Genomic DNA, 26857 nt, shown 5'->3' on the forward strand with positions numbered 1-26857 from the left:
GTTCCAATTTATGTAAATTATGTATCTACATAACACGTTTCTTAATTTTCAGTTCAGCTTAGTCTTTTTTTTTTGAGAGATTTTGTGACATTTCTTTCATTTCTATAATATTCTTCAAGTCATTAAATTTGTCTTAGGCAAATTGTCTGGTTTGCATGTGCTAAATACCAATCCTAGTGTGGCATTGAATAACTTGGGAGATGGGTTAAATCTCTTTTTATTTTAATCTCTACCTTGTCGTGCTTATCATTTTTAGTTTAAATGCTTATCATTTTACATCATTATTTTATTTTTTTTTTATCTTAGGTAGGATTTTATTGACTCATTGTTTGCCTAAAGGGATCAATTAAAATTTATATTCTCGCTGTTGGAATTTTTTTTCTGAGTGTTTAGTTGCAAGATTTCTTCGAAACAATTATCATTGGATTTCCTTAATTATCTCTTGGATTGTTAGAATGATAATGTAAGAAAATTTCTCTTGAATCCCAGTTTGCTTAGTGAATAATTGTGTTTTATCCTTTAGCGAGTTGCCATTAATACTTTCATATGTTTCCGAATATTTTAAATATTGATTTATTAGGTGTCAATCTGATTTCAGGAAATCTTTTTGTTTTCTATTGTTAATTTATACCATGTTTTTGGTTTCCACTCTACTTCTTTCGCCTGCTCCAGCAGGTTTTCTTTCTTCAGAATTGATTACTATGCTTTCCCACATCCTCTTCAATTATGAAATCTATTTCTTCAAACACCTGGCTACTTTTTCTTGGATCTCTTTCAAATGGTTTTTTTCAAATAGTCGCTTAAGGTTTCACCTACCTTATTTTACGGGGTAACCATTTCGAACTAAAGTGTATTTAGTATTCGAAGATTAAGAAAAATTTTAGTAGCCAAATTTTCTTTTCGAAAAAATCACGAAAAACTCATTTCAGTTAAATTGTATTTCCAAACTGAAAATAAACCATTGATATGGCCAAAACTATAGTATTCAAAGCGAAATAGCATCAAAATTGGGAGGAACCATAATTTATTAAAACATTTACTTTATACGAGGTGTGGCTATTAAATAACGAGACTATAGCTATAAAACATTTTATATACAATATACACCCCTCCCCTATCCCTACAACGCTCCATGCGAATTTACCATTGTTCGAAACAGTGCTGGAAGTCTTTTTCTGTCAACTCCTACATGACGCGTGCCGCTTTTTCTTTCACAGCTTCAACGGACCGAAATTCGTGTTCCTTTTAATGCAGATTTGACTTTGGGGAACAGATAAAAGTCAGGCGAATAAGGCGGATGGCCTAGAAACTGGGATGTTGTACTTGGCTAGAAACGTCTTGACAGATAATGCAGTGTGAGCCGGGGCGCGTTGTCTTGATCGGGTCGTTTTTTTCCCCTTACTCTTTCACGGAGTTGAGCAAGCACCTCACGGTAGTAATGTTGATTAATTATAATCGATATTTTCATCCGTTTTGGACGTGGAAGGGCGACCCCAGGCGGTCATCATCTCCGACGTCTTCTCGGCCATCTTGGAAACGCTTGAACCACTCAAAAACTTGCGCACGTGAAAAACAGTTATCGACATAAACTTCTTTTTAATAAAAGATAAGTTTCAGTAGCAGTTTTACCCGTAAGCATAGAAAACTTAAAACCTTTACCTATTTTTGGGTTAAGAAAACTCCATATCTATTGTAATCATTGATGTTTGTCGGTGTAAGCATTTTTTTAAAAAGTTTATGAATTTTTTAGCCTTATATATATTTATAACGTTTTCTTTTTCAATAGTTTTATTATTATAGATAAATAGATATTGCAGCCAATCTAAGTTAAATGGTGTGCTACTTGAAAAAATATTTTGTAGATGAAAATGGCCAGCATAAGGGTCTGTGACATCTAATAATTCTAAAAAATGTTAATGAAAATTAATGCAGTAAAATTACTTAAATAATATCAATGAAGTATTAAAGAAATGTTGGGTACTTGCTGATTTGTGTACCTTTTGGCGTTTAATCAACCCTTATACTTAACATTTTAAACTGTAAGTTTTTGTTAAGGTTATATTAGTAAGTATTTATGTCCTTAAAAGTATTTAATAAGTAAATAAGTATTTACTTATGAACTTGAAGATGAACGAAGGAAAAAAGTTTATGTAGAAATGATTTACCTAATATAAAAACGTTGGTAAATCTTAGCAGCTAAGGAATTGATATAAACGGCATTTCCCGACTATTACAAAATTTAATCAAAGATAACATTGTTTACAAAACTGTAATTGAAAAAAAAAATCATGTCGATTAGTTCACAGGGGTCGAAGTCTACTCTTCTACTTCAGTAAATTGCCCACCTACTTTTACCCTCGTTGAAACATTTTTATCTTACGCGTGCGTAATGAATAGAGGCCATGGCCTCCTCCTAAGGGGGGCCTGTCTGCCTTTGTTTCGCAAGCTAAATATTTTTTTCCCTGTTTTTTTTTTGGTTCCTATCTGTCAAAACATCCTTCTTCAAATTACGCAACTAATTCACTAACATAGTTTTCTTTTTTTGATACGTAGTGCCACAGAATAACATTTATTCTTTCTTTACTTTATTTGATCTCAATTAATTGGAATATTTGAGTTAGTTATCTTTATTTATATTGAAATCCAAATATTGATATATTCTGTCTCTTATTGCTTATCTTCCGTATGAATAGCGCAATCTAGTTAGAATTTGGAATTATGTTTTCATACTTATAAACTTTTAAAAGATGATTTATAAACTTTAAAAGATGATTTTAAAAACTGAAAGAAGTAAACTAAAACAACAGATACGTCGAAGAATTCGTCGCTCATAGAAGTACGAGATTTAGAGGATTTTAAATCGCAAATTAAGATGATCTCTCTCTCTATTTCTGCGATAAGCAAGAGAGACCTTGATTCTATCAGATTTTTCTTAGATTTACGTACCTAATACGACCAGTCCTCACGTACGGCGCCGAAACTTGGACCCTTAATATTGCTTTGAGCAACAGCTTTAATATATACGAAGGGAAGATATTAAGGAAAATATTCGGTCCGGTTTATGATATTGAAACTGATAGTTAGAGAATACGAAGGAACTCCGAGCTCTATCAGTTGTACAAAGACGTCTGCGTAACGCACTTTATAAGAGTTCGACGAATGGAGTGGCTAGGTCACATGGAAAGAATGACTGAAAAACAGAATGCCGCGCAGATTACTGTTTGGTACACTGTTTGGCAAAAAAAAGAATTGGAAGACCACGTAGGCATTGGCTCCAGGATGTTGAGGAAGACTTGGAAGACCGTTGGAGTGGATGACTGGAAAAGAAAAGCAAAAAATAGGGATATCTGGAATGACGTTATTCGAGAGGCCAAGGCCCACCCTGGGCTGTGTAGAGCTACGAGAAGTAAGTAAATAAATCGCAAAATAAGATAATCTCTCACTCTATTTCTACGATAAGCAAGAAAGACCTTGATTCTATCAGATTTTTCTTATATTTATTTAAACATCCTGCAAAATCTTGAGATTATACTTAAAGAATCTTCTTGTATATTTGTAAAAAAACAAAAACTTTTGTAAATAATACTTTTTCACATACCGCTTTTATGTTTACAGTTCATTTTCTTTTATATTGTTTATTATTTTGAATAACTTCTTCCTGCTAAAAAACTGTAAAAATTTATCAACCTGTTTTTTTAGCTTGCTCGGTGAATTGGACAGCCTCTTAGATCAAAATGAATTATTAGTTCAGAACTTCTTTTTTAGTTAATGTAAGGATGTAAACAAAATTGTAAAGTTTTTGTTTTGATTCTTACTGAGAATCACACAAGTACCAAAGAGTGAATTATGTGAAGAAAATTGCTGTACTGAAGATGGCTGTTTTTTTGGCCTTTTTAATTTTTTTTTTTTTTATTCATTAGTATACGAGGGGGTACCCAAAAATAACCGAAATTGCGTTGCCGCGCGTGGAGCTTATGTAGTACGCATTTCTGCCGCTAGACGTGTATAGCGCAATTCCTTGCCAGTTCAGTCCTGCCTGTGTTGTTTGCCTGGCTTGTTCTGTTCATCTGCAGTGATTGTTTTTACCAGCGCTGTTTTGTTCTTTTTTCGTTTTTTATGATGGCAAGTTTAAGTGAACAACGTGCAGCTCTGAAATTTTGTTTTCTACTCGGCAAAAATGCTGCTGAAAGTGTTTTAATGTTGAAAACAGCTTACAAAGATGACACTATGGGAAAAACTCAAGTATACGAGTGGTTTACTCGGTTTAAAAATGGCGACATGTCGATTGATGACAAACCTCGTTCTGGACGTCCATCAGCTGCCCGAATCGACGAAAATGTTAAAAAAATTCGAGAGCTGGTGTTCACAAACCGTCGACAGACAATTGATCAACTGTCAGAGAGTAGTGGGTTATCTTGGAGCTCGGTTCAGCGAATTTTTACGGAAGATTTGGGGATGTAAAGTTTGTTCCTCGAGTTCTGACTGACAATCAAAAAGAACATCGAGTTGAAACATGTCGTGCTTTGAAACAACAGCTTGAAACTGATCCAGACTTTCTGTCAAAGGTCATTACTGGTGATGAGTCATGGTGCTATGGTTATGACCCAGAAACAAAGCAACAGTCGAGCCAATGGAAGACGTCATCTTCACCCCGACCAAAAAAATGTCGTCAAGTCAAACATCAAAACAATGCTGATTTGCTTTTTTGATGCCAAAGGCGTAGTCTATTCAGAGTTTGTCCCCCCAGGTCAGACCGTCAATCAAACCTTGTATTTGGAAGTTTTGAAAAGATTGCGCAATAGTGTTCGCCAAAAAAGACCCGATTTGTGGCAAACAGGAGACTGGTTCTTCCACCACGACAATGCACCTGCACACACAGCCATCACTGTTACACAGTTTTTGGCTAAAAATGGCATGGTTCCGCTGCCCCACGCACCTTACTCGCCTGACCTGGCTCCGTGTGACTTTTTCTTATTTCCACGCATGAAAAAGGGCATGAAAGGTCACCGATTTGACAACATTGAAGAGGTCAAGAAAAAAACGAAGAAGGAGCTGTCAGCCATTTCTAAAGATGACTACAAAAAATGTTTCGAACAGTGGAAGCACCGGTGGGACAAATGTATTAGTTGTAATGGAGAGTATTTTGAAGGGGATAAGGTTGTTCTGTAAAAAATTTGTAAATAAATAGCTTTTAAAAAATAATTCCGGTTTTTTTTGGGTTCCCCCTCGTATATATACATTAGTATATACTTCAGAATTTTTACTACTCGAGACATACTTTTGACCATAAAACCAGTTTTGCACAATAATTTATCCACAAATATAATAGCTAAGCTATAATTTTTAAAGTAATGAAAAGTAATTATATTTAGGAAATTAACAGCTTGCGTGTTATTTACCAATCTTAGTTGTTTTCTGCATCCAGAGAAAGTGGAGAGGGTTATATAATCCATGCGAGGCGCTTATTATCCAGTAAATTAGCTGTAAAATAAACCCTAATGTTCTGAGATTAATTTATACTATTTTTCTTTACAAAATAAAATTTTAAAAGAAATAAATTACAAAACTTGATGTGACCTGTATATTTTCTGTGTCAGGTATTTTGGTCATTTACAAATATGAGTTAAAAATGAAATATGATTCAACGAATGTTTGAAATGCGTTCAAGTTAGCAGTGCTGGAAATCTTTAGCTTTATCTGTACGAAATGTTTATTGTATATCCCTGACCGGTTTCGAAGTTACATCCATCATCAGAGCTAAATTAACTACGAGGGTCGTTTGAAAAGTCCGTGCAAAAATAAAAACTACTTAATTTTTTGGGGTAAACCTTTTTTATTTTTCAACATAGTCTCCTTTTAGGCTTATACACTTCGTCCAACGCTGCTCTAGTTTGTTGATCCCTTCCGAATAATAGGATTTGTCCAAGTCTGAAAAATAACCATTCGTTTCTGCAATCACCTCCTCGTTTAAATAAAATCTTTTTCCCGCCAGCCATTTCTTCATATTGGGGAACAAATAGTAGTCCGAGGGAGCCAAGTCTGGGGAGAATAGGGGGGATGTGAAACGAGTTGGAACCCTATTTCCATTAATTTTGCGACCACAACTGCTGAGGTGTGAGCTGGTGCGTTGTCGTGATGGAAAAGGACTTTTTTGTGGGCCAATCGTGGGCGTTTTTCTTGCAGCTCGGTTTTCAAACGGTCCAATAACGATGAATAATATGCACCTGTAATAGTTTTACCCTTTTCCAGATAGTCAATGAGGATTATTCCTTGCGAATCCCAAAAGACAGTCGCCATAATCTTTCCGGCCGAAGGAACGCTCTTCGCCTTTTTTGGTGCAGATTCCCCCTTGGTAACCCATTGTTTAGATTGTTCTTTGGTCTCAGGAGTGTAGTGATGTATCAATGTTTCATCCACAGTGACGAAACGACGCTTAAAGTCCTGCGGATTCTTCTGGAACAGCCGCAAACCGTCCTTGCAACACTTCACACGATTTCGTTTTTGGTCAAGCGTGAGCAATCGCGGCACCCATCTTGCGGATAGCTTTGTCATGTCCAAATGTTGATGCAAAATATTATGTACCCGTTCATTCGAGATGCCCACAGCACTAGCAATCTCACGCACCTTCACTCTTCTGTCATCCATCACTATATCATTGATTTTATGCCACTCCATATGAGTGCCCATATGGCCACTCCGAAAATTTTGAAACCACTTATAAACTGTTCTAATCGAAAGTGCAGAGTCACCATAATGTTTATCAAGTTTCTCTTTAGTCTCCTCAGGCGTTTTGCCCTTCATAAAGTAGTGTTTAATCAACACACGAAATTCTTTTTCGTCCATTTTTTGAAAATCACTCGACTTCCTCGATTCAAACGAATGCCAAACACAAAGAAATAGACCGATCTGGCTGAAACTTGGTGTGTGTTCTTCCAAGAGATGCTACTAACTAAACATAACCTCGATACGCGCCAATGGTGCTATCTCTCTGACTTTGCACGGACTTTTCAAACGACCCTCGTAGTTTGGTGTAGAAAATTCGACTTCACTTACGTTACTCTCTTGCACAACACTTGCCTGACTCAAGGGATACAATAAACATGCCTGCTACGACGGATAAACTCAAAAATATTCTATCTTGAAGGAGGTAAATAATACCTCTTCAGAAATAACAATAATCACTTCATTTTAAATCTGTTCTTGTTTATCTCCATGGTTATTCTTTCTTGCACACCACTTGGTGAACTATTCAACACCCATCACAACTGAACAGTATGGCTTAACCAGTAAACAGTAAGAATATGTTCTGGGTTTGCTTACCACTTTTAGTTAGTTAGGAACTAGAATAGGCAATTACGAATTATGCGCACTTAGTCAATCGATATTTATAACTAATGATTCAACATAAATAATAAAATAAAACTTATTTGTAGGGCCTCATTAATAAATTAATTCTGTTATTTCTAGGTTGATTTTTTTTTTTTTTTTGCCTAAAACTGTTTTAAAGATTATTTATTTGTATAAATTGCAGAAAGAGGAAGTCGAAGTTTTGATCCACTATGTCTGTATTGATTTTTATTAATTATAATAGTTATGCACGTTGGTAGTAATGTGATGATTTGTATGAAATAAATAGAACGATCTACTAAAAAAAATATTATTTGTATCATCATAACTCTTTATTGTGTGAGGTAACCTTGGCTTGATTCCAGCTGAGAATATCCACCGCATTCTTCCAATCAAATTCTTCTCCCTACTTGTTGCATTAAGATTAGCTTTTATTGTTTATTTACTTTACATAAATTTAGGTATTTTATCTTTTAAAATAAACAGAAATAAATAGTTGAATGTTTTTCAACCTTACACTTTTTCGTGCAGTTTTTGACTATCAGCTGTTAATAACGTCTCTAACGGACTGATGTGTAAGTCTCTGGTATGACTCACACGACTTTCTCTGACTACAATTCTCGAATTGATTGATTGATTTATAGAAATATTTTAATACACCTCAAAACGCCTAGAACGAATTTTCCAAGAACTTTGATACTCGGAATTTAATCAAGCCGGGTTGCACATTGAAGTGGTACTTTAGAAAGAAGAATGTGAGCGAGAGTGACATTGATAGAGAGAGTGATTGAGGGGGAGAGAGAATGAGAGACTGAGTGAGTGAGAGAGAGAATGAGTGAGTGAGAGAGAGAATGAGTGAGTGAGAGATAGAATGAGAGAGTGAGTGAGTGAGAGAGAGAATGAGAGAGTGAGTGAGTGAGAGAGAGAATGAGAGGGTGAGTGAGTGAGAGAATGAGAGAGTGAGTGAGTGAGAGAATGAGAGGGTGAGTGAGAGAGAGAATGAGAGAGTGAGTGAGTGAGAGAATGAGAGAGTGAGTGAGTGAGAGAATGAGAGGGTGAGTGAGAGAGAGAATGAGAGACTGAGTAAGTGAGAAAGAGTGATTGAGGGAGAAACTGAAATAGACAGACAGAGAGAGTGATTAAGTGGAAACTTTGGCCCAGACGCAATATCATCTAAGATAAAATGAAATGAATTGCATCAATGATGTATCTATTCCAGAAATTGTTTCATAAGATCGTAGTTGATTAAAAGATTGGTTTTCCCCCTCCTACCAGTCTGTGTTTGTTATATCCCAATAAAATGTGACCTTGAATCTGCCTGCTACTATGAATCTGCGATACAAGTAATTAGATGGCATAAATATTGTTATTTTACGCTTCCGACAGCGATATAATTAACATTATATAGATATATATAAATTTTATTTATGGCAAAAGTGTAATAAATATGATAAAATAACTTAAGAGGAGTTTGTTGTGAAAGTGAAGTATTAAAAGCCAGAATAGATTAAATTTAAATTACTATTTCACAAGACCTATTACAAAGATATTTTTATCATTCATTTAAGGCAGTGGTTGTAGAATACATTGACCTTTACACGAGTCAAATAGTAATTGTCAGTAATTGGTTACCAAATAGTTTTAAGTTTAACAACTAACTCAACATTATTAAACGTATAAATTTTTCTTCCATTGAGTTATTTAGTAATTATTACTTGCAGGCTGCGAAAAGTTGTAAGTTTTGAGCTACTTTATTACATACTCGTCTCCTAGATAGACAGCACGTTCGGACTGAATTATTTTGCTTTAAATGCTTGATCGGCAACATGGTCTTTTGAAATGTAAATGATTGATGATTAGTGTTACTAGTAAACAAGTGAGTAAATACTGAAATCTCAGCAATGTAGTTTGCAGTTGTGTAGTAAAAAAAGCGAGTGCAAAGAGAAATCTGTGCAAAGTGAATTGCTAATCTGTCGCAGAATTAATTGCTCCACTTCGTAAGGTTTTGTTTGCAATCGAGATCGCAATGTAATGTCAAAAACGTTCTTTCAGTCTGATTGATTATTAGGTTCAGACATAAGAATAAAACGAACGTTCTGACGTTACGTTCTCTGTTAAGATAAGATTCTAGTAGGGCGGCCTTTAAGGCCTACGCCACTGCGACCTCTTTGGATCTATTGTGGCTCCCCTACTCTAGATCTCGCCCTACATACCCGTCGTTTAATCAGACTCTTAATTCTGGAGAGCGACTCTTGGGTAAAGCTCACAGGCCTTGGTTTTTCCTCCCTGAGAAGTAACATCCTTAGTCAGACAAGCCCCTCACACTGACACAACACGTTTCCTCCTCTTCCTAACAGAACCTACAAATTATATCATCTGCCAGTCCCATGCGATGCATGTGTTTTCTGAGCCTGCTGTGGCTGGTTAATAGGGCTACAATTATCCTTATAGCCCCACGGCCTTGACGGATTAATTCTGCAGTCTTTCTCTGTTAACGAAGCATCGAAGAATCTAGATCCAGGGATAAACTTGTTCCACTATATCGTTTGTTTTCACTATCTCTAACTGGGTAAGAAAAGTGTTGCGATCTCGTCAAATGTTTCACCGGGAACCGGTTTTGAGGTCCTCTGGGTCCGAAAAGGTGTTTGGAAGTGGGCAAAATATCTCAGAAACTAAAAACAGCAGAAAGCACTTTGTATTTAGGATTGGACCCTACCAGAGGACCTGGCTGCTACCTGGCGATCTAAATCCTTAAAACGGAAATACTACCTTTACTAAGCTATTTTTCTGAGATTTTCTCCAAAATCGCCCCAAAGATATTGTTTTAACTATGTCACACATTGTATTCATGATAATCTACAGCTTCTATTTGAAACTATTTCCCAGGGAAATGAGATTAAGGGCTGGTAGAGGAGACGAAGGCCCGCCTTTAAAGGACCATTGCAATGCAAATAACGGTTTTGAGTCCTACCACTGTGTACAGTGGAAATCCAAAGGAAATCTTGTAGGAGGATTAATTGTTTTGCTTAAATTCCGAAGTTAGAGGGAAAATCCTTAATTGGAAGGAACATTTTTCTGAAAGAATTATTTTCTGTTTTAAGATGGCCGTAATAATAGCTTTAACTGTTTCTTCTAAACTTTCTATTCTCGTTGCTCTAGCGTTGGACTACAACTTAGGTTAGGCAATGGTCATTCTACTCTCTAAGTATAGTTTTAGAATAACATGCAATTCTGCGTGTTTTAAATTAAAATGGACGGTGGTTGATTGTCTTGATTAAATTTCTAGTTCGTATAAAATTCAAAAACTACCGGAAATAACCTTGGGAGAGGAAATGGTTATTCTTCCCACATACATAGAAATGTAAATATATGTATATGTATTTCACTGTCTCATTGTTTCTTAATCGTTTAAATATTGTTAAAAGTTTTCTCTGATAGTTAATTTTGTGTTGTTAAAATTCGTTATTTATTTTGAAAATTATAATAATACGACGAATCATCTCTGATAAAAAAAACTTTAATAAAAGTGACCAAAGGTTTTTTTAAACTTGAAAAGTCCCCTCGCCCTCCAAAAAATAATTTACTCGGTTTTGGATTGATCATCAAATTGGTATTAAAAATACGTAATTTTTATGGAGAACCATTTTAAGTTACTATTCGAGAGCATTTTACATAAATAAATTTTCGCGTTCAGTGAGGATATTATGTCAATAAAAGAAATGTTTCACTATTGCAACTATTAGTTTGTTTCTAGTAAAATCGTACAGCTCAATCTATCAGTAGCGTAATTTTCTTTTGTTGGAAACTTCTGAGCTGCAACATAACTTGTAAACATTAATAGTTAAAACTGTCCAGTAGGACAGTTGTGTAAGGGTTGATCGTCAAGAACTGCACGAAAAAGCGTAACGCTGAAAAACAACCAACTTTTGACAATTTTTTTCTCTTTTTCTATAAAAGATAAAATTCCCAAATTTTCTTTGTAATGTAGGGCAAATCCCTCCTCAATAACTGTATTTTTTTTTTTTGCAGCAACCCAGATCTGATAGATTTCAAGAAAAAATTTGCTGAAAATTAGCAAAAACCGTCATTTTCAGAAAATGCTTTTGTTGTTCTTCTTGTAATAATACTGTTTTACATGCTGCTCATAGATTTAATTTTGTTGCAGATCTAATTTACTAGCCCGTGTGGGATGGCAGAAGCCCATTCAGCTGTTGCGTTTTCATTTTCAATCACCCATGAAGGTTGGGATGTCAATTTTGATAGAGAAGTACTTCATCTTGTTTGGGCATCAGGAGTTAGATCATGGAAGAAGCGATTGGCAAGATTTAAGGTACATTTTCTTTTTTTGAATAAATAGCTTGTTTTAGTATATTAAATAATAATAAGGCTCAGTTATTAGCGCACCTGGATTTCCTCGCGGAGATCTCGGGCTCGAATCCAACTGCTGTCGCTTAGAATTGCTTCTTACTCACTTACTATGCGATAAAGTTGTCTGTTGCAAGAAAAAAAAGCTGCGGGCGCCAATAACCTGAAAAATTGACGCGCCTTAAATTAAAATATAAATCTGGCGTAATGCAGTATTATGATTAATCAGTTATTATATTTTCTTTTAACACGTAAAAGGATGTTAAAAATAATTTGTTTTTACATCTTAGTATTAAATTTAAGTAAAAAACGGACCGACCTTAATTTTGTAGGAGTGGTCCCTTCAATTATTTATTTTTGACCATTCTCCTTCCTCATTTCAATTTTTATGCAGATCATGTATTTCTTAAGGAAAAATATCTGCTATGTACTTGATATACAGCGACTACAGACTTGTTTATTTACTCAAATCATGCATTTAAATAATATTGTTTATCCAATTGGTTAACGGCTTCCTAATTAACTGCTGGCAGGTATGACAATAAATAACATTTACAGATGCTCCAATCAACACAAATACTTTTTATACAACATCTACTAGTAAAAAAATAATCTGTAAAATAAGCAGAAATGTTAGCACTTTTATATCTTTATCATTGCCAAACCTCATAAATACAATAATTTAGAATATTATTCATGTTTACAAATTAGTGAATGTCCATGATTGAGTGGATTGCATTGCATTGTATTTTCTATGATAGTATTGTAATAATTTAATCTTTCGCATTTTATAATTTCATTTTCTTAAACATATTGTATCAACATTTCAGACGCTCTTTTACTGTTATCCTTTGTGTTGTAGTATTTTTTCTTCTAATTAGAGTTTTTCCAGTAATTCCACATTTTTTTACAACCTTTAAAACTTTTTTTAAAAATCAATGTATTACTTTTTTTTTAATAGCTTGTTTTAACATAATTAGTGAGGTGCCACGGTAGCTGAGCGGTTAAGAGGCGAGACTAGCAAAGCTAATATGTATTGTGGTACTGGGTTCGATTCCCGGTCTTAGGTCTTGGATTTTATTTAAAGGTTAATAAAAGAAATTTACAGTAAAGTATGTTTGTTAGTCGCCTCCATCCACAACACCTAATTGGTAGTTGGACGTAAAGCCGGCCAGGAAAAATAGGATATATACTTACTTAAATAATCAGTACCTCAATATGAGTTATTTGGCTACTTGTTTTTCACACTGTGAACCATATTCCAACTAACTTGGTACCTCATTATAAGCACAAACTTGGTACCTCATTATAAGCACTAACTTGGGTACCTCATTATAAGCACTAACTTGGTACCTCATTATAAGCACTAACTTGGTACCTCATTATAAGCACTAACTTGGTACCTCATTATAAGCACTAACTTGGTACCTCATTATAAGCACTTAAGACCAAATTTCCCTGAAAAAACTTTCAATCCATTTGGTACCTGAACTCGAGCAATTTAAGACCACTTTTCATTCTTAATGAATCTTATTTCAATTAATTCTGCACCTCAATAATGGCTATTAAGATTAACTTTCTCTCAGTGAACCTTCCTTCAACGAATTTGGTGCCTCATTATCATATTTCAAGATCGTTATTGTAATTCTACACTTCTTCTTTTCAGCCAGATTTCTATCTACTTGATTAAATGCAATCGAGACCTTTCTATACACATAACCTGGTTCAATTTTCACTCTCGCTGAACTTTTTTCTGTCCAAAAAATATCACATTTTGTATTTATTTTCCTTCTCGTTTTCTTCTTAGTCGTTGAAGTAGTGAAAGATTATCGGGTTTGGGCAATGATTTCTATCGAAAAAGCCTTTAGAAATGGAAATTCATGATTTAATTAGAAATTGACAGAAAAATTTTACATTGCGACGTAAGAATTTTCCCTTAAATTGAGATGTGTCGAAACTGTTGAAATGTTAAACTTTCACCGTAATTGGTTAGCAGTCAGAACTACCTTCCTAGTAATACTGCATTTACGACGAACTAAGTACTTAACTAATACTGATTCACATCTTTGAATAATCGTTATAAACTAGACATTGTGTAAGTTTCTCCATTAACTTAGTTTTCTAATTTTTTAAGATATTATATTATCTTAAAATCATGTTTAACTTATTGATTCATTTTTCTGTAATCAATTGATTCTTTTATCAAGAAATAAATGCCATTTATTTTGTTTGGTCATGGTCAATTGTGCAAGTGTTCGGATTGTATGCATTGCATTGTGAAGGAGAGCTTGGATCTGGAAGCGAAGGTAGGATCTGCGCTCAATCCTCCAAAGATTGCAAATCTCGCAAAAGTCTTGATTTTTGTTAAATAGTTTATTAGGCCAAAGATTCTTCTTTGCGTATTATTTGGAATTTTATTGAATAAAATATTCTATAATTGTATAAAAATTAATAAACCTAAAATTACTTGTTTTACTGTTGCAGAATAATTTGAAGAGCGGGCTTTACCCAGCTACTGTACACAGTCTGTGGGCAACTGTAGCTGTTGTAGCTGGTTGCCACTTCTCTGGATTAAAAGTACCTTATTTAAATGAAATTATAAAATTAATGCCCGAGTAAGTGAAATTGTTTTCTTATAGGCAGTAGTTAGCTTTTTTTGTAATAGTTTAGGAAACATTTTTAAATTCAAACCGAAAATTGTTTTAAAAACATGTTTTATAAATTGCACTTACTATAGGCGGTTTCTTCCTGTTCTGATAGGAAATCTTTTATAATCCTGTCCATTTCTGTATTGAATACATTAAAAGTTAAAAACCGGTTAAAACGTTGACTTCTTGCTCGTTCCGGGATCATCCAATTACATACGTCTGCAGAATCTTGTCAGATTCAAAAAAAATTTTTTTAGTAATGGCAGTAAAACGTTTGTATGATGCTACCCTTAAAAACTGCTGATATTTGTATAAACTGAATTTCAAACACTTCAGAGTTGGGTTTTGGTCCTATGCCTACGAAACAAAAATATAAAAATTTCGAGTGTTCTGTTTTTGCACTGAGAGAGAGTTGGAATTCAGAAACGAAATGTTTAAACTCGTTTTTGAACCAGATTTTCTGCTGGAAGAAGCACAGCCCAGTGTTATTGTTTTTGAAGATTCAAATGTAAGGATCCAGAGATTTTTCTCGTGTGGTAACTGTACAGATAAAGGTAGATTACCACTTATTGAATGTACGTATATTGTATATTTCTCGTATATTGTAAGAATTGTCCTCAAGAATCGGCTACTCCTTATCCTGCCATTTTAATTATGATTCAGTCATCTTTAAAAGTCAGATCAAGTTGACCGTTGGTGTAATGGGTTGCCAAATAAGTTCGTTCGGTTTTTGAGAGTGGAATAAATGACAATGTTTTTGATACACAGAATAAATTTGAATCAGTTATATATTGACCATTCTTATTGATAACTTCTTGCCATCTTTCTACCAACTTCATTATACCGCGTTCGTAGAAAAACACCCAATCTTATCGTCGAAAAACCAATTAAAACGTTTTTTGAAAGTCTTCTCATTATCAAAAGTTTTTCCGTTCATGGAGTTCTGCAACCATCAGAAGAAATGATAATCAGAAGGTGCCAGGTTTGGTGAATACGGTGGATGAAGCAAAACATCTCAGCACTTTATTCCGAGTGGTCAATGACGTATGTGGTCTGGCGTTGTCGTGGTCCACCACGACAAAACCTTTGCGATTTGCCAATTCTGGACGTTTTGTGCGGATTGTATGGTCCAATTTGGTTAACTGCGAACAGAATGCGGTTTTGCCTGATGGTAACAGCTCTTAATAGATGATACCTTTATAATCCCATCATACGGAGAGTATATTCTTCTTAGGATGCAATTCCGCCTTCGGGCTTGTTTGCGGCGGCTCACTGCAGTGCTTCCATGATCTTTTACGCACTACATTATCCAATTTTCATCTCCCGTTACCATCCGCTTTAAAAATGGGTCGTTTTCTTGACGTTTCCGCAGCGATTCGCAAATGGATATGCGAGTGCTTAAGTTGGCCTCGGTTACTTCATGCGGCACCCAAACATTGAGCCGAGAAACGTATCCCAGCCGACGCTAATGCTTTTCGGCGCTTGTATGGGATATATTAAGTGCACACGCTATCTCTCTCACCGATTGTCATGGATCTGTATCGATTACGCCATTGACATCATCTGAATTAATCTCGGTCGGGCGACCGGAGCGGGGAGAACCATTAATGTCAAAATCTCCAGAACGGAATTTGGCAAACCACTTTTGGCACACGCGTTCTGTTAAGGCATCATCTCCATATACACACCATATCTTTTTATGAGCCTTTACAGCTCCTTTGCCTTATTTAAAATAATAGAGCAAAATATGACGAAAATGCACTTTATTTTCTTCCATCTTTACAGCTACGCAGCAAGCACAATAGTAATGTTTGTTAAACCGTTTATAGAAAGGTTAAGCTTAACGTAATCTTTCAAATGAGCAATCGAGTTCTGCGCTTGCGCCGAAAATAAAAAAAGAAAATCGGAATGAATCTGTAAACAGAACGAACTTATTTGCTGCCAACCCCATTACTTTATTGTGATAGTTTAGTAACCCAACAAACATGAAATTTCATCATTACCAACGCCATCTCTGTGCAATACTGAGTACTTATCGCTTAGTACTAAAATTAAGAGACATTAGATTGTGTAGTTTTCTTAACTTTAAATACAAATTCAGTTAAAAAATTTTTTTATGATTTTCCTATGAATTTATATCGACAGCCACGTGTCTGAACTAAGCGAACAAGTTGTTCACAAATGTTAATGGCCATAATAGACCCTCAGGGTCGTCGCAATAGCGTAGACTTCTGGCCAATTCTCAAGAATATATGTCATATTAATAATGTGTAAGGAAATTTTATTGGCTAATGTAAAATTATTTTGTTCAAGACAAATAGATTTATTATTTTATAGATGAATTTTTTTATTTCAAATTGGTTTATTTTATTTTTCAATAGTGCCTGTCGTTGTGGTTAACAGGGTTTAAAATTGATTACTGATAAGAAAGACTCTATGATAGCTTTCTAATTTGAATTCTAAAATTCGAACAGTTTATATAATTCTTGCCTTTTTTTCCAGGGACAATGGAAAGTACCAATTGATCTCTTGTGCAGGACTGAGTTTTGCTTCCTGGCTTGGAGTCACCTATACGATGAGATATGCCCTCAAACTGCTTTTTATGTACAAAGGTAATACTCTTTACAACAAACTTTTCTTCATATTACTACTGTTTTATAAAGCAGTTGTTTGTAAATATAAATAATATATTACAGGATGGATTTACGAAGAAAGAGGACCTGGACGAAAAATATCACTAAGGACCAGGCTTTGGTTGCTAGCAGTTAAATTATTATCAGGTCCTAGTCAACCTATGTTATATAGCTTTCAGGGTTCTCTACCCAGGTTACCACTTCCGTCCGTTCCTGAAACAATGCAGAGGGTAATATTATCATAAATAATTCATTTTATAAAATAATATAATTTATTTTAAATAATATACACTTTCTTAAAACAAATTTTAGATGTTAACAAATAAACAGATTCAATAAACACTTTATAGCGGAGGCTGGTAACCGGTGGTTTACGAAACAAAATTTTATGGCCCCCATTTTAATTTGAATATAATTTTCAATTTTCTTGTTTATTAAAGTGTTACATAAAATTCTTTAATAACATTTTTAAGAGTTCTTTGTAATAACATGAGAATTTAAGTGTGTATTCCACCTTTTTTTCAAGGTAATTAAAAAGAAAAAAGTAGTAAGTTAATAAAATGCCCAGTTCAACATCCGTATTAGATACTAACATTGTAAACAAATTATAGAAACAGTTACTATTTTTATGTATATATATGGCCTTGATTGGCTTGGCTCAGTTAGCTAGGCTTACAGCGAGCGGCACGCTAAACAAAAAGATACAGTTCATTTTATTTAACTGCTGTGCCCATATATTTCTTCTGGAAAACTGCTCGAAGCAGCTTTCGTTCTGTTCTTTACAGATATCTATTATATTTTATTAGGTATGTTCATTTATAATCAGTATAAAAGCCCTTTCGCCTAATGGAAAGGCACTTTCTAATATATAATATTACAAATAAACTTTATTTAATTCGTGACAATTTGTTTAATCTTTTGACTTTCTATAATGGACAAATAAATAAATAGTATTAAACAGAAAGTATTATCTTATTACACCAAAAATTACTGTTACTGAAAAACTCTTGAGAGTCATAAAACAAGATTAAAGGGCGTTAGCTCTTAAAATATTAAAGTTCCAATAGTTCTTAACGTAATAGGTTTAACTTTGGTCGAAGTGCTTGCGATACTGCGCATTATACTTGGCCATATTGCAGTAATTAAAAGGTTAAGGTCGTGAATGTCAAGTACCATTTGTCGCATTGTCACAGCGCAGATTTAGTTAATTGCGAATTTTCTTCTTAATATAGTACACAATATTGTCACAGTTGATCCCCCATCAGAAAGCATTATCTCCTGCTTCAGTCTTTTGTCTTTCAATTGCCCATTTACCAAAATGTATGTTGTCTGTAAGGAGAAGACACTATTTGGAAATCGGCAGTGCATTAAACGTGATTCAGGCGCTATCTATCTATACATGGCGCAACAGTCCTAAAGGACCCAGGCCTCGTCTACAAGCTTCTACCAAACACCCTGCCATTCTCCAACGCCTAACACCAATTGGGGTGAGTTCATCCTGGAGATCGTCCAGCCAGCGCAAGCGAGGTCTTCCTCTCCGGCGAGCTCCACCGGGTCGACCATAGAGGAGCCTTTTAGGCAGTCTTTCCTCCTCCATTCTTTCTACATGATGACCTAACCAGCGGAGACGACCTTTCTTTATAAAGGTCACGATATCTTCTTCTTTGTACATCTGGTAGAATTCTTCGTTTTTCCTAATCCTCCACTGGCCGTTCACAAAGCATGGGCCAAATATTTTTCTCAGGACCTTTCTCTCCCATACCCCAAGTAACCTTTCGCTCTCTTGATTCAGGCGCTAGTGAGCTTGATATTTAATGAATAATGCTTATTTACTGTTTCATTTATAATAACAGCCTAGTTGTAGCAACAAGAGGAGGGGGTACAATTTATCACCATCACAATGTTGTCGAATAATCCAAAGATTCCATAGCCTATACACATCGATGCTCCTGCGGGGTTTCAACCGCTTAGAGCTTATGATTTTTATTGAGTAGTTTTACTCAATCGAGTAAAGTCGACGATCCCGAAACTAAAGATCATTCGGCTTTATTTATTTATCTTTGTATTTCAAGACCTTTTTTTTTTTCAGTACTTGAGAAGTGTCCGTCCTCTGTTAAATGATGAAAATTATGCGAGAATGCAAAAATTGGCAAAAGAATTTGAAAGTGGAATTGGAATCAAATTACAGCGATACTTAATGTTAAAATCTTGGTAAGTAATAAAGTAAATAATTAATTCGTTACACAACCTAATCTTAACCATGTCAATAACATAAGTCCTGAAGATGACCTAGTCACTGAGTGGAAAGTTTGGCAAAAATCAAAAGTAATGACTGAAATTGGTAATATTCTTTCTTCCTTCTAGTAAATAATATTTATCTTTTCAGGTGGGCAACAAATTACGTTTCCGATTGGTGGGAAGAATATGTGTACCTGAGGGGCAGGTCCCCGCTTGTTGTTAATTCCAATTTCTATGGAATAGATACGGTTTTGATGTTTCATACAGACGTTCAGGCGGCCAGAGCAGCTACAGTTATACATACAATATTACAGTATCGTCGGCTAATCGAGAGACAGGAATTAGAACCGGTAATATATTCGTAAAAGTACAGTTATTACCATTATTACATTTCTTTATCTAGAGTTAGTACTGAAAAGTTAATGAAAATTTGGTTTAAACCAAGTTTGCAACAAAAAGTTTTATTCATAATTATTTATTGTTTCCAATTCATTTTTAATCACACTCACGTTTTAATTTTATCTGGTCAAATGTTTAAATTTTCTCTTGGAGAAAATGATCAGCATTCGAAAACGTAGTGGGACAGTTATTGATGACAGATTCTTGAATTTTTAATTATTTTATGGGTTTAAAATGAATTCCAACTAGTTTAATATGATTTGATCTTAAATTTTTGGAAGTTCTTTTGAAAGTATAATAACAGCGTCCTGACGAGATATTCCTTAATGAACTCTTGATAATGATGAATTCTGAAAGAGATAGTATATTGATCAGGAAATGGATGTTGTCTTAAAAAAGTGATCAGTAACCGTAATTTGCATCGACGTTTGGCACGGTTATTGAGGAGAACAACTCTCTCTAAAGTTTATCATATTGAATCATCTGCTAACGCTTTTCATTAGGAAAATTAATCGGATAGCCTGTGACATGTTTTTAGCGAAATTCATGAAACTACAGACGATTTTGGATTAGATTTAGTTTAAATGGACATAAAATTCTCCCTATTTTTATAAAGATAATGTGCGAAAATACTACATATACATATCTATAAAATCAACGAAGAAATGTCATCACTGATCTGTATGAAGTCTTCATAACCAACTTAACTTCACCGACTTGTTTACACACTCAGCAAACCTACTAACAAGTAGTTTGACATAAGGTGGAGATGTTTTTAAAAGTGAAAAATTATTTTTTAAAGGTACTGCTTGTAGTAAATTTTTTGAATTTAAGACATAGAAAAGTTTTAAGGAATCTATGCAAGATATGAAAGACTCTTGATAGCGTCTTTGCTCACAAGTGCGCGAAAACGTTAAGTTGTAGCTAATTTCTCAGTTATTTTTGGAGTAGGCCAAGAATCAATAAACTAGTTACGCAGTTAGGGAACGGCTGAAGGTCACTGTAGTGCAGGTGATAAAATTAATTACGTTTCATACTTTAAAAAATTTGCGACAGCAAATTATCTTCACCGTCTTATAAGTATAATTTTAAAAATGTGTATAGGAAAAACCCAAAAATATAGGAGTTTAATATTTAGGCGTTGAGTATTTTTGTTTGTATTTTATAATTTTGAGGAAAACTTTGCTTTCAAGAAAGTAAAGTTTTAGAGCAGGAAACAAAAGTATACGTATAACTGATTGACTTGGATTTGTATAAAAACATTACAGAAGTTAATGTGATTAAGCTTCGTTTCTGTTGATTAAATGTTTAATTTTTTAAATTTATTTCCCTTAGATTCTTCTTCAAGGAATTGTACCACTTTGTTCATGGCAGTATGAAAGAATGTTCAACACTACCAGAGTACCTGGCCCAGAAACCGATAAAATTGTACATTATTCTGATTCAAAACACGTAGTTGTCTATAATAAAGGCAGATATTACAAAGTTCAAATATATTATAAAAATCGTATGTTAGCGCCCTGCGAAATTGAAGTGTAAGTAAATTGTTCTAATATTTTTTTGTATAAACATACGTTATATAAATTCTGCCGCGTCGACTGGGCTGACGTTTGTGCAGGTGAGAACTAACTGGTTTCTTAGTCAGATGCAATTAATCCTGGATGACAAGTCGGTGCCAGCTGAGGGCGAAGAACGGTTGGCTGCTCTGACAGGTAGCCCCAGAACTGATTGGGCCAATATTAGACAAGAACACTTCTTCAGGGGAACTAACAGGCAAAGTTTGGATGCGGTCGAGAAGGCAGCTTTTTTTGTCGTCCTAGACGACATACCCTACGAATTTGATCAGGTTATTTCCTTTTTTCATTATTTAGCTATTTTGGAACTTTAATATTTATTAAGAATTGCACTTTTTGAACGAAATCCAAACTACGTAGCGAATGTTTATTTGAAAAAATTGCTTGGTCTTAGTTGGCAAATTAAAATCCAGTAAAAAAATACTGTAAACTGCTAAAAGTTATGTTGGCTAATGGAACAAATGATCTAGCATACATGAGGTCTAACAATAAAGTAGAGTTTTTTAACCTCTATTGAGATTTTTACAATTGCACAGAAATAAATGCAACAAGTAATGCATAGGACTCGTAATAGTGCTTAAGTGTGTGTTTTGATTGGCAAACGGACATGATCCAGCTGTGGCGATGGCAGTCATAAATGATATACCATTATGGCAGGAAGTTCACGACTGTCACACTGTACAGTCGACGCTACATACGCAGTTGGTCGCGAGGTCTTTAAGCGTCGGTGAGGTTTAGTTAGGAGACTGTAGTTGCGAGTAGTAGACTACAAGATTCGTGTGATAGGATAGTTGGAAATGAAATTTTAAGGTAACGGGATTTGGAGATGACAAAAATGAAGAAGGGCATTTTAAGGTCATTGTGAATATTGTGGTTAAAGATGTAGAAGGCAGCATTGACTAGGGTGCATAAGACTTTTAAAGGTCCGAGTCTTCGGTTACCCCAAATGTTCTTTTTTGTATGTCCATATAGAATAGGAGTTAGTAATGTACCTGTTTATTTTTGCAGTTTCGAACGTTTTTTTAACCAGTTTTTTCTAAAATTTGTATCTGTTAATTCCATCTTCCATCAAATTAAAATGTATAAATTATAATTCTAAATTTTAAGGTAACTTATATAATTTTGTCTCTTATTTTACAGAAAGATCCTTCGAAGTTAGATCAGTTTGGAAGAACTTTATTACATGGCAATGGCAGCAATAGATGGTTTGACAAATCTCTCACACTCTGCATTGGCAGTAATGGAAGAGTAAATAAATTTTCTAAGTTTTCTTTTTATATATTGCTCTTATTTTGTGTTGCTTTAAACAAATAAAACAGATTATTGATTTTATTTATGATTTTACTTCTTGGTACTGTTTTAAAGAAGTATGCGTTGCAGTGAAGAATTAAAATTTAAAAATTTAATAAAGAAAATGACATTTAAAAATTTTTTCGTGTAGTTTTTAGGAATTTTTCGTACAAAATAGTTTTCATAAACTGTCTTAAGATAAGTTAATTGCACCGGTAATCCTTTCTTGGCCTTTTTTGTTTAAGACAGTTTTCAGCAATCTTGTCATGGTTTATTTGTACCTTTTTTTCAGTTTCAGTAAAAAAATTGTGATGGATTTCTTTTTTTTTCCAGATTGGTTTTAACGCTGAACATTCGTGGTAAGTAATTATAAGCTACTTAATATTGAATAACATTCATATTAAGAAAGTGAAAAGCAATTTTATGAAGGAGATAATATCCTCATCAAAACAGTTTGTTTCATAATAGTACGAATTATTACATATTACATTAAATTATCATTTTTACTATTATTAGGACAAAAAAATGTTAATGATGTTTTTGTCTAAGTTCTAAAAACATCTAATTAATTAACATAAGAAACGAACATCGAATAAAAGTAACAGCCACCCTTACAGAAAGCTTTCTTCATACTCTTGGATAATTATCTTCCGGCTAATTTCTGCCCATGGCATACTACATTTTCTTGACAAGCAGGCACCATTTGGTGTTAGTAACTCAATGTTTTCTGCATGTCAGCTCTGTCTTATAGAAGAAATGACCGAAAGGAAAGCAATTACCTATTGCTTAGAAGTTCCGTCGATGCCAGATCTGCAGGAGATGATTTTTATAGTGCGCTTCATGAAACTTATAAGTATCCAAATCTCGAAAAATGTTAAGAAAGAAATTTGTTTTTACAATAATCGATTGCTGATGGATGTTTAATATGTTGAAAAATATTGTTTGGAAAACTGACTTACGCATTGTCTACTTTATTTTACAAGAAGTGATATTGAGAATCTGTAATTTAGAAGCAGGCCATCCATCTCTTCAGAGGTCTTGGAGTATTTACGTAAATTATCTCAATTCAATGTATAACACTGCCTAAAACTAAGACTAGCTTTCCTAATTCATAAAATATCTATGGAAATGCTAAAATGTGAAACCATTTAGGTTTAGTATTACTCAAGGAAAATTATTCAGCTCACTACATTGTTGAAAATGTGGTTAAGACTTCATGTAACCTCCCAAATTCCGACAGCAAATGTTGTAAAAGAGGGTATCATAAGTGAAGTCGAAATCTCCACACCAAACTAAGTTAGTCTATTAGTCTAAGTAATAAATTTATATTTATAATTTTTATTTATATTTATTTATTATTTATATAATTAATAATTATTTATTAATTTATAATTAATCTGAAGATGGATGAAAGTCCTAAATCGGTCAAGGATACAATTCGAGTACAACAGAATTTAGAATAGAATAGCTTTATTGGACAGAAATATTTATACAATTATATGTTAAATAAAAGGCTACAGAAAAACAAAAAGCATTTTCGGCTTGGTAAATTACCGTCAGCTCAAGAATACAATAAAAGTGCTACTACGAATAAAGTTGTGTTCTACATAGTTTTTACATTGATGTGGCCGTCTTGAAAGCGGAGAAAAGTTAGCTCGCTTACATAAACCTATTGAGGCAGAATGCACGCTAGAAGTGAGGAAGTACTATTTAGCAGCATTCAGTCTAGTTTTCTAGACACAGTCTTTTTATTAATTTAATGTTTTTTACAATCTACAGATATGTAGATGTAGCGGTATATAAAAAAAATAAAATCTAAAGAAATTTTTGAAGTAAAGTAGAATTTGGTGGTGGTATTATTCGTAATATACATCTTTGATTTGGATGACAGAGTTGTGAATGTAATATGTTTTCAGGGCAGATGCTGCAGTTATGTCTCATCTTTGGGAGTTCACATGTTCAGATGAGGCTCAATATAAATGGTAACACAACAAACACAAAACTAAACAAAACATTACTTTCTCAGCTCATTGCAAGTTTATTACTACATTGCACTCTACATGCCTGACTGCCTTCCTTTTCACACTTTTTGCTTTCTAGTAATTACTTCTTCTTTTTTTTGTTTATGTAGAGGAATGTTGATTACTTTTTGTAGTTTTTAGGAAATTCGTTTATTTTTTGTATCCGAATAGGTATTATTTGTTTTATTATTATCCAATTAAGAATTATCATTTATATTATCGTATCCTGTATTATTGTTACATTATTATTGGAATTAATCTTGCCAGATTATTAGTTAGATTCTGTAAAATAAGGAGTAATCAATATTCGCTACTGCTTATTTCAGCGTTTGAACTAGCAGTTGTGATCCGGCAGTAAGGAGCCTCTCATAATCCTACCCTTATTATATCAATTATGCTTTTATAATGATTATAAATTATTTAAATAATGGTGTAGGGCGGATGCTCCGGTGATGGGCCACATGTGGGAACACGTCGTGGCTGGAGAAATATTAGACGGGTAAAAAAAAAGAGAACATTTATTTTATTACTAGTATGATTTGTCTTCAATGGAAATTCGTTTTATGGAACTGTTTGAAGCTTGGAATTATCAGTTAAAATTAAATAATTAATATCTACTCACATTTGGTTGTAATGAATTTTGCACATATTGTGAACAAATTGAAAAAAAAAGATTTACTATTATTTTCTTTTACTTTCTCTTACTGCAGTGAGTTTTACTTCAACTCTCGAATATTTACGAAATTCTAGCTTCCGGGCGAGTTTTTAGAGCTACTCGCGGTCATCTTTATACACTTCACCAAAGTGTGTGTTGGCAGAAAATATTACAGATAAAAATGGTGCTAGTGCTGGAAGTTTTAACGTGATATTCCGCTTAGAAATATTAGATGGGTGAAGAAATCTTATTTTACTGTTGTAGTAGTCTTTCAAACGAAGTTCGTTTAAATTTAAACTTTGTATTTAAATATGAGCGGAAGTACTGAAATCATTTTAAAAATACCAAAATTTGTTTTGTTTTGTTTTTTTACTCCAATCATGCCATGATCTCAAGAAGTAAGATATTACTAACCTTACAAGGAAGGAATTGTTATGGTCGGTTTGCATTACGTTGAATAAAATTATATTGAACATATGATTTATACAGGGTGTTCATTTTAAGACGGCTCAAATGCAACTTATTCCTTAATTTATCAAATAATGCACTTGGCTCAACTGTGCCTTCAAAGGTGCCTCCTCTGGCTCGCAAGCCAGGTTAGCCAGGAGGTTATCAACTGCTCGCTGTGTCTGAGGAGGCCCCTTTGAAGGCATGGTACATGCTTCACAAGTTGAGTAAAGTGCATTATTTTTTAAATTAAGTAATTAGTTTGATCCTTTAAATGAAAGAAATTGATCACTTAAATATGTGGCAGGAGGTTTACACTGTTTTTCGGTAATTAAACGCAACTCTCCCAAAATTACCAGATAATTATTAAACCTTCTTGTTTTTAACAGATGTAAAATTAATTTGTAGCCATTTTGTTTATGCTTGAGAACATCTAAAGCTCTTAACATTTGATATTGCTTAGAAAACGACTTATTTGCCGATATTAAGAAAAATACTAGCTTTACCGCCTTGACAATATTTTTAGTAGAAAGGGGATGAAAAAATATATAAAAATTACCTATCATGTGCACTTCTTTCTCTTTGATAACAAGTTAAAAAATTGAAATATGATTAATAAATACCAGATTTTGAAATGGCTTAGTACCTTTAATTTTGAAGATATCGAATTGCGGTTTCCGGTTTCTTTCATAACTTTTTATACTCTTTAAAACTGTGTATATGAAATTGGGGGTCAACTGCAAACCTTTACTTATGGTCGCGCGTCAGCCCTGTATGCGGGCAGGAATATAAAATCAAGTTACATATTCTGAAACTAGAGGTGACGGGCAACAAATTTTTCCTCTACCATTTTTTGCTCAGATTAATCGTTTAAGCATGAAATGCATTTGAGAAGTCTTAAAATGAACACCCTGTATTGTATTTTCTGCAGACTATAAGAATTGTTGACCCATCCAGCTTTAGTCAGACGTTGATGAAGACATTTTCTTTTTTGAGGGAATCTTCTTGATGAAATTCATTTCTATGACTAAAGGTTTATAGATTATAGGTTGGGGGTGATGTCAGTCGCTTACTCTTATTGCCCCCTGTCTTGCTGAACGACTGACAACTGTCGCCGAAAGCAGCCCATAAATTAGGTGGAGTAAGTACTGATGAATTGTACGGTAATGGGTGGTCTTTATTAGTACAACAGATTTTTACGGTATCGCTTCCTTTATATGGGGGATATCCAGCAGTACAT

The 26857-nt window shown here is 34.1% G+C and overlaps 1 protein-coding gene across 4 annotated transcripts in view; it reads left to right on the forward strand.

Moving 5' to 3' along the window:
- The window catches only part of whd (carnitine O-palmitoyltransferase whd), a 68792-nt gene that overhangs the window by 36534 nt on the left and 5401 nt on the right, over positions 1-26857 (forward strand). For 3 of the 4 annotated variants that reach the window (XM_074118969.1, XM_074118971.1, XM_074118970.1), the window contains 11 exons: positions 11513-11677; positions 14197-14327; positions 16863-16972; positions 17057-17223; positions 19083-19204; positions 19380-19581; positions 20966-21165; positions 21272-21476; positions 22345-22452; positions 22828-22853; positions 24411-24476. In XM_074118969.1, coding sequence (XP_073975070.1) covers positions 11537-11677; positions 14197-14327; positions 16863-16972; positions 17057-17223; positions 19083-19204; positions 19380-19581; positions 20966-21165; positions 21272-21476; positions 22345-22452; positions 22828-22853; positions 24411-24476 — 1478 coding nt within the window. In that variant the 5' untranslated portion in view covers positions 11513-11536. Of the gene's footprint in view, positions 1-11512; positions 11678-14196; positions 14328-16862; positions 16973-17056; positions 17224-19082; positions 19205-19379; positions 19582-20965; positions 21166-21271; positions 21477-22344; positions 22453-22827; positions 22854-24410; positions 24477-24951; positions 25015-26857 lie in introns of all 4 variants that reach the window. The other variant, XM_074118972.1, reaches the window with a different exon arrangement.

The sequence above is a fragment of the Rhodnius prolixus genome, unplaced genomic scaffold (assembly GCF_049639745.1).
Source record: "Rhodnius prolixus isolate KJV_2025 unplaced genomic scaffold, Rpr scaffold_2, whole genome shotgun sequence".
In the NCBI taxonomy this organism is placed as follows: domain Eukaryota; kingdom Metazoa; phylum Arthropoda; class Insecta; order Hemiptera; family Reduviidae; genus Rhodnius; species Rhodnius prolixus.